Here is a 13,897-nt window from a genome sequence, read left to right on the forward strand (position 1 = left end):
CATGTTGTTTATGTAACAAAGGCGAGCCACTCTCACAGTCAAATTAATAGTTCCCCAATTTACAGTTTTTCTTAGCAACCACTGGTCATTGTGCATTTTTTCGCAATATTGTATTTAGAATATATAATGCATATTGATTATTTGTACCAGTGCAAAACCTGATAAGACTTCGTTGCAAGCAAGGGTACCATGAGTAACTTAAAGGTGCACTAGGTGCACTTTACTATTTGAGAGTCTGCACCGGACTGTTGTGGTAAAGAAGGAGCTGAGGCGATGGTCATGAGCTTTGGGTAACAACCAAAAGGTCAATATTGCGAATACAAGCCTTCGGAATGGGTTTCCTCCACAGGGTGGCTGGGTGGTCCCTTAGAGATGATGTGGTGAGAAGCTCAGTCACCTGGGAGGAGCTCGGAGTAGAGCCACTGTTCCTCCACGTTAAGAGGAGCCAGCTGAGGTGGTTTGGGCATGGATGCCTCCAGGACCCCTCTCTGGGAAGGTTTTCTGGGCATGTCCTACTGGGGGGAGACTCAAGGAAAGACTCAGGACACGCTGGAGGGACCATGTCTCTTGGCTGACTTGGGAACACCTTGGGGTCCTGCTGGAGGAGCTTAAGGGTCCGGGATGAGGGAAATCTGGGGCTCCCTGCTTAGATTGCTGCCCCTGCGATCCGACCTCGGATAACTGGAAGAAAATGGATAAATGGAGTCTGCTACCTGCTTTATCAGGAAGATGTTAATAATACCTTCCATTTATATAGCTGGGTCACCACTCCATAGAACTGACCTGGAATTTGGCATTGGCTTCACCTGCTTGTCTCCATGGAAATAGATAGATTTAATGCCGTACTCTGGAACATTTTAAGCAAAGCTCCACCAATAGGTCAAATCAAACTGTTAAATTGATGTAATAACTATTAGTGACTAGTGAGGATCTAAATGTCATGTTTTCCGCGGGCTGCTGTATCCTGAGAGATTATCAAGCCGGTTTAGATGGTGTGGCTTTAATCTACCAGGATAGAGCACAAACAGCGACACATAGACACTGGTGCAGAGGCACGCAGGAACACACTGTTTTCAGGAAAGATTTTCTGAAACGCAGCAGAGGGATCAGAGGTGAGCCGGCGGAGTAAGAACACGGATAAACAGCAAAATACATTAACACCAGTGCAGTGGAGTGTCTGACGTAGCAGCAGCTGGCAGTTGGGATGTTATTAGTTATTATTGTTATTTTTAAAAACATGGATGAATTAAACAATATTAGAATAAATTAGGTGCATTTGTTCTTTGTTTTAAAAAGTTAGGTAAAATATACAATATGACTTCATTTTGATTCTCCAAATGTGAGAGTAATTAGTGGTCACTACCAATGTGCTTTTGTTTTTGTTTAGTTTTTTTTTTTTTGGCAGTTCAACAAAAAAAAAGTCGCTCAAAGTAATAGTATGTAACTTTCCGGAGGTGGAAAGTCAACTACATGTTTCCATGGAAATAGATATGTTTTATGCCTTACTGTAGAATATTCTGGCCAAATGAACAACATTCCCATGGAAACGCGTAGGCAGAGTGACGTGGAGATACAAGCCTGCTCAGAGTAAGGGCACATATTGACTAAAAAGTTACATACTATAGCTTTAAAAGCCTAATAACAAAATTTGTCATAACATTAAAGCTAAAATGACACAGTTGAGTTTCTATACCCCCTGTTCTAAGTGGCCATATGCCAACTTAAGATCATAGTTGCGGATTTTAACCTGAAACGCCTTAAAGATGAATGAGTTGTATTATATTATTTAGTTCCTTTATTTAAAACACATAAGTCTAATAGCACCTAAACTACTGTCCTATCAAGTCCCAGCTGAAATGTAAGCTTTTTAGACGGATTGTGATGTTGTTATTTTGTTGCTATGCAGTATACCCTAATGGACAATATGCTTTATCCTATTCTTCACATCCCCTTGGCACTCCCTCTCTCCTCCTCCCCTCCCTCTCTTCCTCCCACCCACCTTCAGTACAAGACGGCCCCATTAGGTCACTCGGGCCTTTGTATCTTGACTTTACTGCCCGGGGGCTTGCGGCTTGTGATTGTTAGCGAACTGACCCAAATGCGTTTTACATTACGAGCTTCCTCTGCCATTATGAGGTCAAACCCAAAGCCTTTTCACGAACTGTTTCTGCTTTTGCTGTGACGACTATTGTGACCCACCTCCCATGTGGATTTGACTGACCCAGTGGTGAATAACAGTGGGACAATAGTCAAAACCTGACACTAAATGATAATACAGAATGACTTTGGTGGGGTTTTTCCATTCTGCCGATCCATCAGAACACATAGCTATTTTCATGACCTAACAACTGCCCTTTAAATGAATAATAAACTAGTACGAGTCTGCATTTCTTATTCCTCAGTCTGATGTCAATTATTGCTGCAGGTCAGACCTTGGATATTGTTTAGGTAACACAAAGAAAAGGTTGTCTCATGCATTTTAAGTGTATTTTTTCAGAATAGACTAATAGATGATGTTAGCAATTCGAATAAAAATTTGTATTATTGTTAGCTACATTCTTCTGTTTAAAATCCCTCTTGTCATTGGCAAATTCACACTTATTATCAATGTTGTTTCGTAGTCATAGGGTTGGTTCTAGGCTTTCAGTGATCCTTATCAAAATTTTGGTTACGGCCCCCTAATGCATACATGATTTAAAAAAAAAAACAATACACCAAAGGGCCAACTGTAGCTGTATCTCACTGACGTTGTTCTAACTTGCCATGACATATTAGCAGAATAAACAAAAGCTCACACTTTCTTGTTCCAATTTCATGTTTCAGCCCCACTCCTCAACGTTCTTTTAGGAGCCATTTTATTATTTGATGACACTGATACGTTTAAGCACAAATCTTTTTTTTTTAGTCTGTATTTCAAGTGCTTGTGGTATGCTTCAAATTGATTAAAATAAATTTGGTCAGGTCATATCAGTTCTCTTTGAGGATGTGGCCCCAAATAAACACTTAATATGTTTATACCACGGGCCGGCCCTGTGTAGTCAAGTGTGTTGGTGAGAAGTAATTTTCATAACAAAGATATTTTAAAGCAGGAATGCAAGACACAAGTATTTAAATGTATCAAACTCATTTCTTGCTCTTGCGAACCATTTGGCACAGTATTAACATGTATACATTTTAGGGCACATACCCAGCTTTAGAACAGTTTTTTTTTTTTTTTACACATCAAAGTGTGGCAGTAATTGACCTCCAAGACTCTTACTTTTACTTCCGGGTTTTTAATTAATAAAATACTATTAGATGCAGACAGTGCTCAGCGGTCTACTGTTGTTACCAAGGGCTGTTTTTACAATATATCGTATGGAGAAAAGCAAATACACAAACACCCAGTACAGTTTGACTCCTTTTGCTTCATGTTTTCTTCACTTAGTCGCTTTTGACTGATAGATTTCACATTCAAAAACATGTAGATTGGTCATTAAGTCACTAAAACTGAGTGATATTACTGTTGGTTGGCAGAAATAATCAACAACCCATTCATGCAGAACAAGAAAATGAAGACTAGCGATACATCTATGTATTCTAACAATGACCCGTAGAATATTTTCAATGCAAATCCTCCATTGTATACCTTTAATACCAAAACATGCATTAAATCTATCACCTATGGTTGTTCTATCATCTGCCTCAGGGCTGTAGCACTCTGGGGCATAATGATAATAACATTGCATAATGATATCTCCCTGTTACATTTTATAGCCATGTAATATTGCAAATACCACAGCAGATAAAGACTGATTTGTTGACATTTCGTATTAAGAGAATGGATTACTATTCCATGGATGTATTGCTCTACATCGAGTTTTTGCATAGGTCTTGTTGGATTATTGGGATTATAATAATGCTCGCTAATATTCTTATAGCAGCGCATGAACTATGATCGCTAAGTAGAGATTAGGAACAAAAAAACAGATGCTTTTTTCCTTTTATACGCCCACAACCTCACCATAGTCTTTCCACTTTAAACCAAACAACTCATGCTCATAGACTTGGTAAATTACATCCCAAAACAGACCAAATCAGGCGAGTTTGCTCAATCCTCTGAAGTCATCATGCGGCGAAATGAGTCTGAGTACAAGTAATATTCAACAACATCGAAGCCGAGACGTTCCGGACAGCTCCAGTCAAATCACATTTTGAGCAGCGATTCCCCTTTGGGAGCAGTGGAATGGTGCCAGGGATGAACAAAAAAACAATATGAAAACTCACAGTTGACTGAACGTTGAAGGGGTCTTATTACAAATGTTTGTGTGGTTACAGCCCAAAGACATCTAATTGATTTACTACATGCCGCTCCAGTGAGAAAGCCCAATTAAATCAGACAGGGAAGACTGGGAGTGTGTGGGAATGATTACTTTTGTTCTGCTTCTGTGCTTGACCCAGCACAGGGGCCCTCATTTATGAAACTTCTGCATGGCAAAAATCTGTGTTAATATTTTGTGTATGACAAAAATGAGGTGCTCAAAATTTACGTAAGAACGCGAACAGCAAGTCTGGAGGTGGAGTATCATGTACTCCCATTTCAAACAAATGCTATAATGTACAGGAAAACAACGTTTAACTGCATGAAACATATTGCCCCTTAATATGTTCGTTGTTTAGAATTAGTTGAGCCAAAAATGCACAGCCTTGTACACCCATTTCCACTGCAATGTTAAATGAGTGGTAATGTCATGATAATTTTTATATTAGTACTGTATCGATAGGACCCGATAGGGCCCATATCGCGCTATTTTCTGATATATAATAAAAAATAAGAATAATAGAAAACACAACTCCGGGTATGTTTTTGAGGAGGTAACAGCATTATAACATGGCTAAAAGCTCACAAAAGTCAGTTTTGCGTAGTATAGGACCTTTAAGCAGTATTTGATTGTGGATTAAAAGTATGCTATCTGTGTAACTTTTTTCTGTGGATTTTTTAAATTTCTTTTTTTTAAATTTATCTTTATTCATACAGGGAGAATGTTCCAGAGTATGGTGTTAAACATATCTATCTATATTGCGTTTATTCAATTACAGATGTTTTTTTACTGCTCAAAAATACATGGAAAACCTTGCAAGCTTACTGTGGGGTACAGTACATCTCCACAGATCTGACCTGTAACTCAGTCTGGTGGTGTCCCCTGCTTGTTTCCATGGAGATAAGTACATCATACTGTGAAACATGCCAGACAAAGCAATTTCGTAAAAGACGAGCACCTTTAAATTTCCAGAATTGTGTACCTCTGACTTTTATAATTGAGACAGAAAATCAAGATCATAGAGAAATTTTAAAATGATTAATGTAGTGTAAAATAAATCTACAGGCTTTCTAACTTGTTTAAGGCTTAATTAAGATAAAAAACGTGGAACATGCAAGTCCCAGAAAAAGTGCTGTGACATTTCAATGCAGCAAATGGATTAGTTCTGTTTTCTTTTGCGACAAAATCTTTAAAGTGGAGTTCTGTCATCTTACACTATGACTAATCAATAGATAGCCTTTTGTCCAGTGTTTGAAAGTGTTAAAATCTCCATCTGTGCTGCGGACACAAAAATGTTCACTAATCTCTCTGAATTTCTTGCTTTTAATAATATTTTTCTACTTCACTTTACAGATATTTCTTACTTCTGGCAAATATAATATATAAATATAATAAAATGTTGTTTCATTATCCAGACTTGTACAACTCAAAATGAACCCTTAATATTTGGATTTGTTGAAGTGGTCTTGTTAATGACAGTGATAATGTTACCAAGGTATTTCAGGATATATCATTAGACCAGGCGTATTACGTATAAGCCCTTTTCTAATGAAGCTTGTCAGAGCTTGAGCTATAATTACATTATAAATGCATATTACCATGGTGCATGTGTCAGCCTCTGTCTGTGCTGCCTTACCTTACTCTGCACTTAATCACATCATTAGAGAGTCTTTTAAATACCGCCTGTTTCCTTATCACCTGCACCACTCCACTGTTGTCGGGGCATTTTGTTGAGAAACCATTCAGAACCCCCCAAAGCTGTGAAGTGGCATCATTGTGCAGCCTCAAGTCACTCAAGGATTTGTAAATAGTCACACTGTGCCAATATTTAGCTTTATTTGGGGAACAGGCTAAAGTCAATATGAAGTCTATGAAACTAGAGCACTGTGTCTATGACATTTGTACTCTATTGGTACTGTCTGTAGCAAGTGCAGTCGTGCAGCTAAAACAAAGTGATCTTTTGACTAGTGGTCAGTTGAATGATTTTGACTTGCAAATACAGCTATTTGCTTTCCAAGTTAGAGAAAAATAAATACATTGTTACTGGCAACATAGTTATTGGATGAGTTGAAGTATTAAAATGTTTCAAAGTATTCACATGTCCACTGTTACTGTATTACTTGTAGGTGCTACAGAGGAGCCAGAAGTCATCCCAGATCCTGAAAAGCGAGCCGACCGTGTGGTCAAAATAGCTGGTATCAGCGCTGGAGTCCTGGTCTTCATCCTTTTAGTGCTGGTGGCCATCCTTCTGGTCAAAAAGAGGTGAGACAGTCAAACATAACATACGCTGACATAATGTTCAGATGATAATGTAATATTTACAGCATATTGCAGCACTTGGTACATGCACTGAGAAATGCAGCAGACACAGAGCAACACACATGGATTTAAAGTTTAAACTCATATATTGTTGTGTGGCAGTGCGCTACTCGCTTTAGTGTAACACCATCTTCCATCCATCCACCATGAATGTTGATCTCCCCTTGGAAACAGTAAGAGAAAACATTAAAGTACAATTCATATATATTTGCCTAAAACAATCGTTTAAAATTTGTATATTAAATCATAAGCATACAAACCATGCATGTTACCTCTAATTGAATCAGTGCAATGCAAATGTAAAAGGTCCACAGAGAAATAAGTAAAAAACATTAAAAATAGTCTCTTGAAACAAGCAAACTAATGTAGGTTTGCGCTCCTAGTCTGTGTTTATTTGGTACAGGGCTCCCCCATGTGGCTATAGTATATCATAACAGCTTTCACAATTTCCTTTCTGTTGTTCTTTAGTTCTTCAGTTTCAATACTTATTTTTACCTTTAAATATAATAGGGGATTTAAAAACACTACTTTATCTATATAAGTATTACACATGCACTTGGAAAATGGACCATATTTTATTTATATTGTTTTTTGTTTTTTTGTTTTTTTCAAACGGCAGTGAAGTCAAACGGCAGTGAATTTAGCAGGAGCACTTCTGTTCTGACATATTCCTGAAAACGTTGATCTAATAACATCAAAGAAATAGCCTAACACTTTCAGAAAAGTGTAATTACCCCCAAACATTTCATCTGGCCCCAGGCTTTAGGAAAATCCAGCCCTCACTCTCATTAGGAGAAATCAGGACGGCACTTTGCAAATCCAAAACAATTAGAATGCACTCAGTAATGAACTAAAGCAAACTCTTTTTTAAACCAAACTGTAATGAGTTCTTGAGGTGTAGTTATCTGGATGTGAGAGAGTAATTATGTTATATTACAATGTGACTAAAAGGGCTTATGGCTATATTGTAGCTACTATAGAGACCTTGGAGAAACCTGTCACAAGGGGCCACAAGACACTCTACACTTATTGCCAGTCTCAAGTCTGAAAAAATGTACATTGCAACAGAAAGGGCATCCAGTTTAAAAAAATAAAAAATAAACAAAAAAAGTTTTTTTAAAAGGCTACATCACCACTCTCTCTAGTGAGCAGTATAGATAAATATACATGTATATTTCAAAACATCTATTTTAAAATGAAACGGTGTAGTTACTTGATTTAATAATGAAGTTCTAAAAAGTAAAATTATTATGTCCTATTCTATAATATACAACCAGTTGACACTTAATGACTCTTAATCCTAACCCTTTATTCTATATACACACATTACTCCATTATAGGCTAGTGTCCTGAAGTATTTGTGGCATTGATATTTGCAGAGAGAGGAGTTTGCAGTAGTTTCTGGGGAGATCAATCATCATTATCCCATCGATCCTTTTTCAGCTTTGAACAATACTGCATCTTTAAAATGGTGGGACATGATGGCACTGTGATGGCATCATGCTAGCTCTGAACTGAAAACCCGGTGTTACAGATTCACAGGCGCTGCAGGCGAATGAATATAGGGACAAGTCTTAGACACCACCAGTCAGCCAGCTGTTAGTGCATGAGTAGAGTATAGCAACACGTTTAGCTATCAAAATACTGCATGTGGAAGAGAAATAAGATTGAATTTTAGTTTAGTTAATTTTTTAATTTCCAAAAAGAGAGCCCCTAGTTTGTATCTTAAACCCATGCATGAACCTTAGGCTATAGTGGAAGCCTTCAAAGTTGCTTTTTTTTCTGTTTCTGTCGATGTTGGTTGGAACAGGACAGCAGGCTTTGTCCTTATTTGCATATTCATGACCCTTGTGTCTCATTCTTTGCTTTCTGATTGGCTCACAACCCCAGGAGGACCTACTATTCATACTCTTATTACCTGTAAGTAAACTACTAACCAACGGTCAGATGCTGTTACCTTATTGGGCGACTTAGTGGCTTAGTTGTTGTTATAATTTTTTTTAAAGATGCAGTATACTTTTTTCAAGAACACATTTTCAGCTGATCAACCAGTCAAAACCATCTTCATTGACGCCTTGCCAGGATAGAGGTCAATTCACTTTGGATTTTTAGTTCAGGATCATTATAAAACTAAATATATATTTTTATCTTAATTATAAATACATACATTTGAAGCCATATGTCTGGTATCTTTTTCTGAACTTAAAAGTGAATGGACCTCTCCCTGGTGCCCTCTACATGCTCCAAAGTTGCTCTGAAGCTAACTCCAGTGTTGGCTGTTTAAACCTGAGGTGTTATTTGAAAAAAGGATGCTGCACTTGTGAACTGTAGCTCTTTGTGTGCATGTAGTCATGTGACCATCCATCGCCCATCACCTCACAGGTTTCATGGTCCAGACAAACATGGCGGCTTCTCTGGCTTCACTAGTTTTTAACAAAGGGCTATTGTTTTAATGGGAATATTCTGCTTGTGACTATTGCTTCATGTTTTTTACTGGCTCGTCTAAAATGGATTAGGGTTGTCAAAAGTATTGAAAATCACATACAGCACCATATAGTAAAAGCCAAAGTAAAATATGTCAACTGGAAACAGCTGTTGTTTACAGTTTCTGTATGTAGGCTAAGTCTGCTGAGCTACACTTACAACAATAGCTGTTTCCAGTTTCAGTGTAGTTAGCTCCTTCCTTCAGATAGATATAAGGCAGTGTCCACCAGCAATCTGACCAGAACTGAAGAAGCGACTTGGATGAGCAACGAAACGTCTTCGCTCCTACAACTTTTTTGTCCAGTTGATAGATTTAACTTTTGGCTTTTACTATGGAGCAGACCTGAATGACTGAGGGATTACAGTGATTTACAACACTATAGTATCGAAGCTATATAACTACATAGACTAATGTACTCCCATGGAACACTTTTGAACTTACCTGGACAAATGAGGGATTACACAGATATAAGAGCACATGATAAATTAAAAGAGAGTACTATGTTGGTAATCACTTTCTATTGTCTGAAGAAGGAGGGCTTTTTATTGTCATTGTGGAATCAGAATGGGTACCAAGTATCAAAATAGAGTTTAAAATTTTAGTCGTGACTACACTAAAAAGGACACATTGGTAACTTATAATTGGCACTTTTAAGACAGGGTTCATTGTGTATCTGTACAACAGTACACAAAGTGTATTTATTTATTAAATAGTGAAGGCATCACAAACAAGTATACCTATATGGTTCTCTTATCGACATACAGAATCCTTTACAATGTGTGTATGTCTAAATTATAACTTACTTAACAACATCATTTAGTACGATTAAGTTGTACCAAATTTCTTTCAAACTTTGTAATCCTTTAGCTAAACCTGTTTTACCCCTGATGTGAGTGTATGCGTACTGACTTATGCATCGTAGAAGGGGAGAGTGTTTTGAGAAATTGGAGGTAAAACACTGAATAAAATCAGCATGCTTTTTGTGTGTTTGTCAGGAAGAAGTCCGAGCTGTTCATAGTATCAGTTTGACAACAAAAAATACAGTACTGTGCCAAAGTCTAATGAGATGTAAAAGAAGTGTTTATATATTAAAAGAATATGATGTTAATATATGTTGTGGACATAATTAGCCATAGATACATAATTTTGGTGGTGATCCAAGGAAATGTTTTGATACAGTATGTAGTCTCCGAAATAAGGAAATTATTGATCAATTCAAAGAGCTATATGAGCTTAAAGTGGGACTAAACACTTAAACTCTATCCAAAACTACATTTCAAGCTGTTGTTAAACTGAGCAGTACCTGGAGGACTAAAGGTGAGAGTGAGGAGGGACAAGGGGCGGGGTCTGGACATATGAAGAAGAGTGTGATTGGTCTAACTCAGGTATCCACACAACAACATCCCTGCAGCCATGTGTTTGTAATCGGAAACACCTGGCTGTAATCAGGGCAGTGTTGCGTGGTGTCACCAAATACCTGAAATGGCGGTATTTTTTATTTTTTTTACACAGAGCTGCACATTTACCTAGTTTGCACTAAAACTGCCAAAAAACCCCCCAAAAAACACTATGAAGAGTAGAATGTGCTATTAAAATGCCATATACACAGTTTATTACCAAACAAAAGTTGATTTAGTGTGTGGTTCCACTTTAAAAAATATTGTTTTCCACAGAAGTGTCTTGGCAGAGCTTTGTTCTCTGTTTTGTCCCTTTTTGTAAATCCATCACACTGAATGAAATTTCTTTGTTTATAGCCTTACTCTAAAAAAAAATAAAATAAAAAGACACACATATACAAACACACTTTAGCACAGTACTGTTGTTGCACTCCAAGCTGAGACACAACCTAGCACTATCATTGGTCCCCTCGTTGTTCAAACTGATGTGTATCTGCGGCTCTGGTACAAACTCTCCTGCACGCTCTGTCATGCTTGACATATTAATCCCTTTGCAGTGATGGCCCTAGGATTTGATGGATCGTACACTTGGAGAGAGAAAGTTTAAACAGCCATACTTTTATGCTTGCTGCTCGAAGATGTGATTTTTCTTCACCGGGCACCTGTCTGATGCTAGAAAAACAATTCAATATGACAAATAAGAAAGTTAAAAATACAACCTGATGTTATGAATAAAGAAAAAATATGCATGTTAAAGTTTCTATATTACGCAAAATTGACTCTTGTTAGGTTTAAGCCATGTTAGAATGTTGTTACCTCCTCAAAAACATACCCAGAGTTGTGTTTTATTTCATTTACATGTCGTGTTAGAGTAATCCTGCATTATTAGTCTGTCTGCATCCCCAAAGCTCAAAATGCTCTGTTCCACCTTTTGATGTTATGAAGCGGTAGATTTCAGGTTAACAGCTCCTTTTACCTTTGACTCCATAGAGACAACGAAGAAACAACATTATAACATAGATGAGAAAATGGTGTAATATGGGCCCTTTAAAAGTAGGACTGGGTGATATTGACAAAAAGGAATATCTAAGTATTTTGGGGGGAATATCCCGATAATGTTTTAAATCAACTGCATTTCATAATATGAATGATACACTTGATTTTCAAATTCACAATTTTATTGCTATTTCAATACTTGACCCACCTTTAGTTAAAAGTAGAAAAAGTAGTTTGTCGATTGTTTGATGAACCAGCCACAGTAGTATAACTGTAGTACTCTTGACTACAACTAAAGTGGGTAGAGTCATAGAGATATACATTATATTATATAAACAAAATATACATTATATTAAAATTAAAAATACAATAGTACAAGCAGTAGTTATAGTAGTAGTAGTTTATTTGGTGGTGGCTTGGTTTAAACTCATTCTTACCTTTAGTTATACTCTCCCCATTGCTTCTCATATGTTTTGGTACTTTTCCCTGGGTTACAAGACATGCTTCTGTCCTAATATTGGTCCTTTCTAAGTCTGGTACATGCTGCCGTTACCGTAATAAGCTTCTCCTCTATTCTCCTTGCTTGGTACTTTTCCTGGCTTGAAAGTTTCTATGATGGTTTGCAGTCCTTACCTAAACTACTTCATATGGAATTGTCCAGTGGGCTAATATTGTAAACGATAAAAAATGTTTAACTTTTTACTATGTCTCTGCTCTTAACAGGAAACTGGCGAAAAAACGTAAAGACGCCATTGGGACGACACGACAGGAAATGACACACATGGTGAACGCAATGGACCGTAGCTATGCCGACCAGAGCACGCTCCACGGAGATGACCCCATGGCTGTGACCTTCATGGACAGCCACAACTACAACAACAGATGTAGGTTCCATTACTTTCAATGATAATCTAAGATGTGATAGTTAATCCTGTTTGTTATTCCTATCCAGTTTAGTTAAGGAAACATTATATTGCTTGTGATTTCTCAAAGTGAAGTGAAAGTTGCAACTAACGAGAGAACAACAATTCTAAAATTACCTTAACTGAAATATGTAGCCATCACTACATGAAACTTACTAATAATTTTTACATTTAAAATTTTGTAACATATTTAACATAGTAACATAGTTTTCAGATTCTTAAATGTAATGATGTCATACTCCCAGATGGGGGGGCAAGAGCCAGTTTTCCCTGTTGATAAAATTGGCAGAAATATCCAAAAGCTAACTATGCAAAATATGAAAGCTGGAACAATATATTTTGGGACTCAACATTTATCGTGTTACATTTTGTTTGCAATAGTGGGGAGATTTTGTGATACAAAGAGATTTGAGCTACAGAAGGTTGAATAAATAACTTCTCTGGCTAATTATTAATTCATGTGTTGCAGCTCAGACCATTAATTGATAATATATATTTAAAAATAGGTTTAAATCTGCCATCACTGGCATAAAGTGTTTTCAGTATTATTGTTTATTGTTATATTTCTCTGTGGCGATATATTGTGTTCTAAAATGTGGTATCATGAGAGGCCTATGCACATATGTCATTGCTTTTATTTCAATTGAATACAAATTTATTATACTTGACATTGCATAATTTTAGTATCCACCTTTCAATACTTATATCTTTCACTTTTCACAGTTTATTACAGTTGTCTTAAATTTCAATAAGTCTATGTGTTATAAAGGTGAATGTATCATTTGAAAGCACGCCTCCTCAACATGTTTCCTCCTACAGTGCCCAACGACCCCCTGGTGCCCACAGCGGTGTTAGGTGAGATGTTGAGCATGGATGGGCCTTCTATTTTCACAGTGTCCTATAGAGTCCACCCCTCCATCTCCACCCACACTCTCCCTGTCCCCCTGGGCCTGTCCCCATTGTCCCATTGTCTCAGTAGTTACAGTATATGGCCCAGTTTGTCCTTAATTGGTGGTGACTGTTGCACTTTAAATGTCAAACTCAGTCAAAGTCTTCATTATTACATCCCGCTGAGCCTCTGGGCTTCTCCTCTGTCTGCCCAGGGCTCACAAGGAAAGGAACTTATATTTTAAAATAATAAGTGAATGGGGCTGCCCCTGATTTTTCATGTCATTTTAAATTGTATTCTGAATTATTCTGGCTTGGTCACATAGATTCTCACCCAACCACACTCTACATTGTAAACTCGCCAGCCTCATGTCATCACCTGTGTTTCATGTTCCCAGTCGATCACTGTTGATATTCACAGTAATTACCATCACGCTCCCTCTGACGCCTCATTACTCCACAGCTTGTCGTTGTTTTAAGCCATGCCATCGCCTCTCTCTCCAAAAAAAGAAAGAAAAGGGAAAAAAAAAACACTTAAGAGGAGACTGATAATTTGAAAAATAAAATGGCTTTGCAAATTACTAAACG

At 37.4% G+C, this 13,897-nt stretch overlaps 1 protein-coding gene across 2 annotated transcripts in view; it reads left to right on the top strand.

Moving 5' to 3' along the window:
* ptprk (protein tyrosine phosphatase receptor type K) overlaps positions 1–13,897 on the top strand; it is a 116,161-nt gene that overhangs the window by 84,683 nt on the left and 17,581 nt on the right. Inside the window, exons 20-22 of one of the 2 annotated variants that reach the window (XM_055232127.1) lie at positions 6,428–6,563; positions 8,511–8,540; positions 12,222–12,382. In XM_055232127.1, coding sequence (XP_055088102.1) covers positions 6,428–6,563; positions 8,511–8,540; positions 12,222–12,382 — 327 coding nt within the window. The remainder of the gene's footprint in view (positions 1–6,427; positions 6,564–8,510; positions 8,541–12,221; positions 12,383–13,897) is intronic. The other variant, XM_055232128.1, reaches the window with a different exon arrangement.

Source organism: Periophthalmus magnuspinnatus, chromosome 24, assembly GCF_009829125.3.
Source record: "Periophthalmus magnuspinnatus isolate fPerMag1 chromosome 24, fPerMag1.2.pri, whole genome shotgun sequence".
Lineage (NCBI taxonomy): Eukaryota > Metazoa > Chordata > Actinopteri > Gobiiformes > Gobiidae > Periophthalmus > Periophthalmus magnuspinnatus.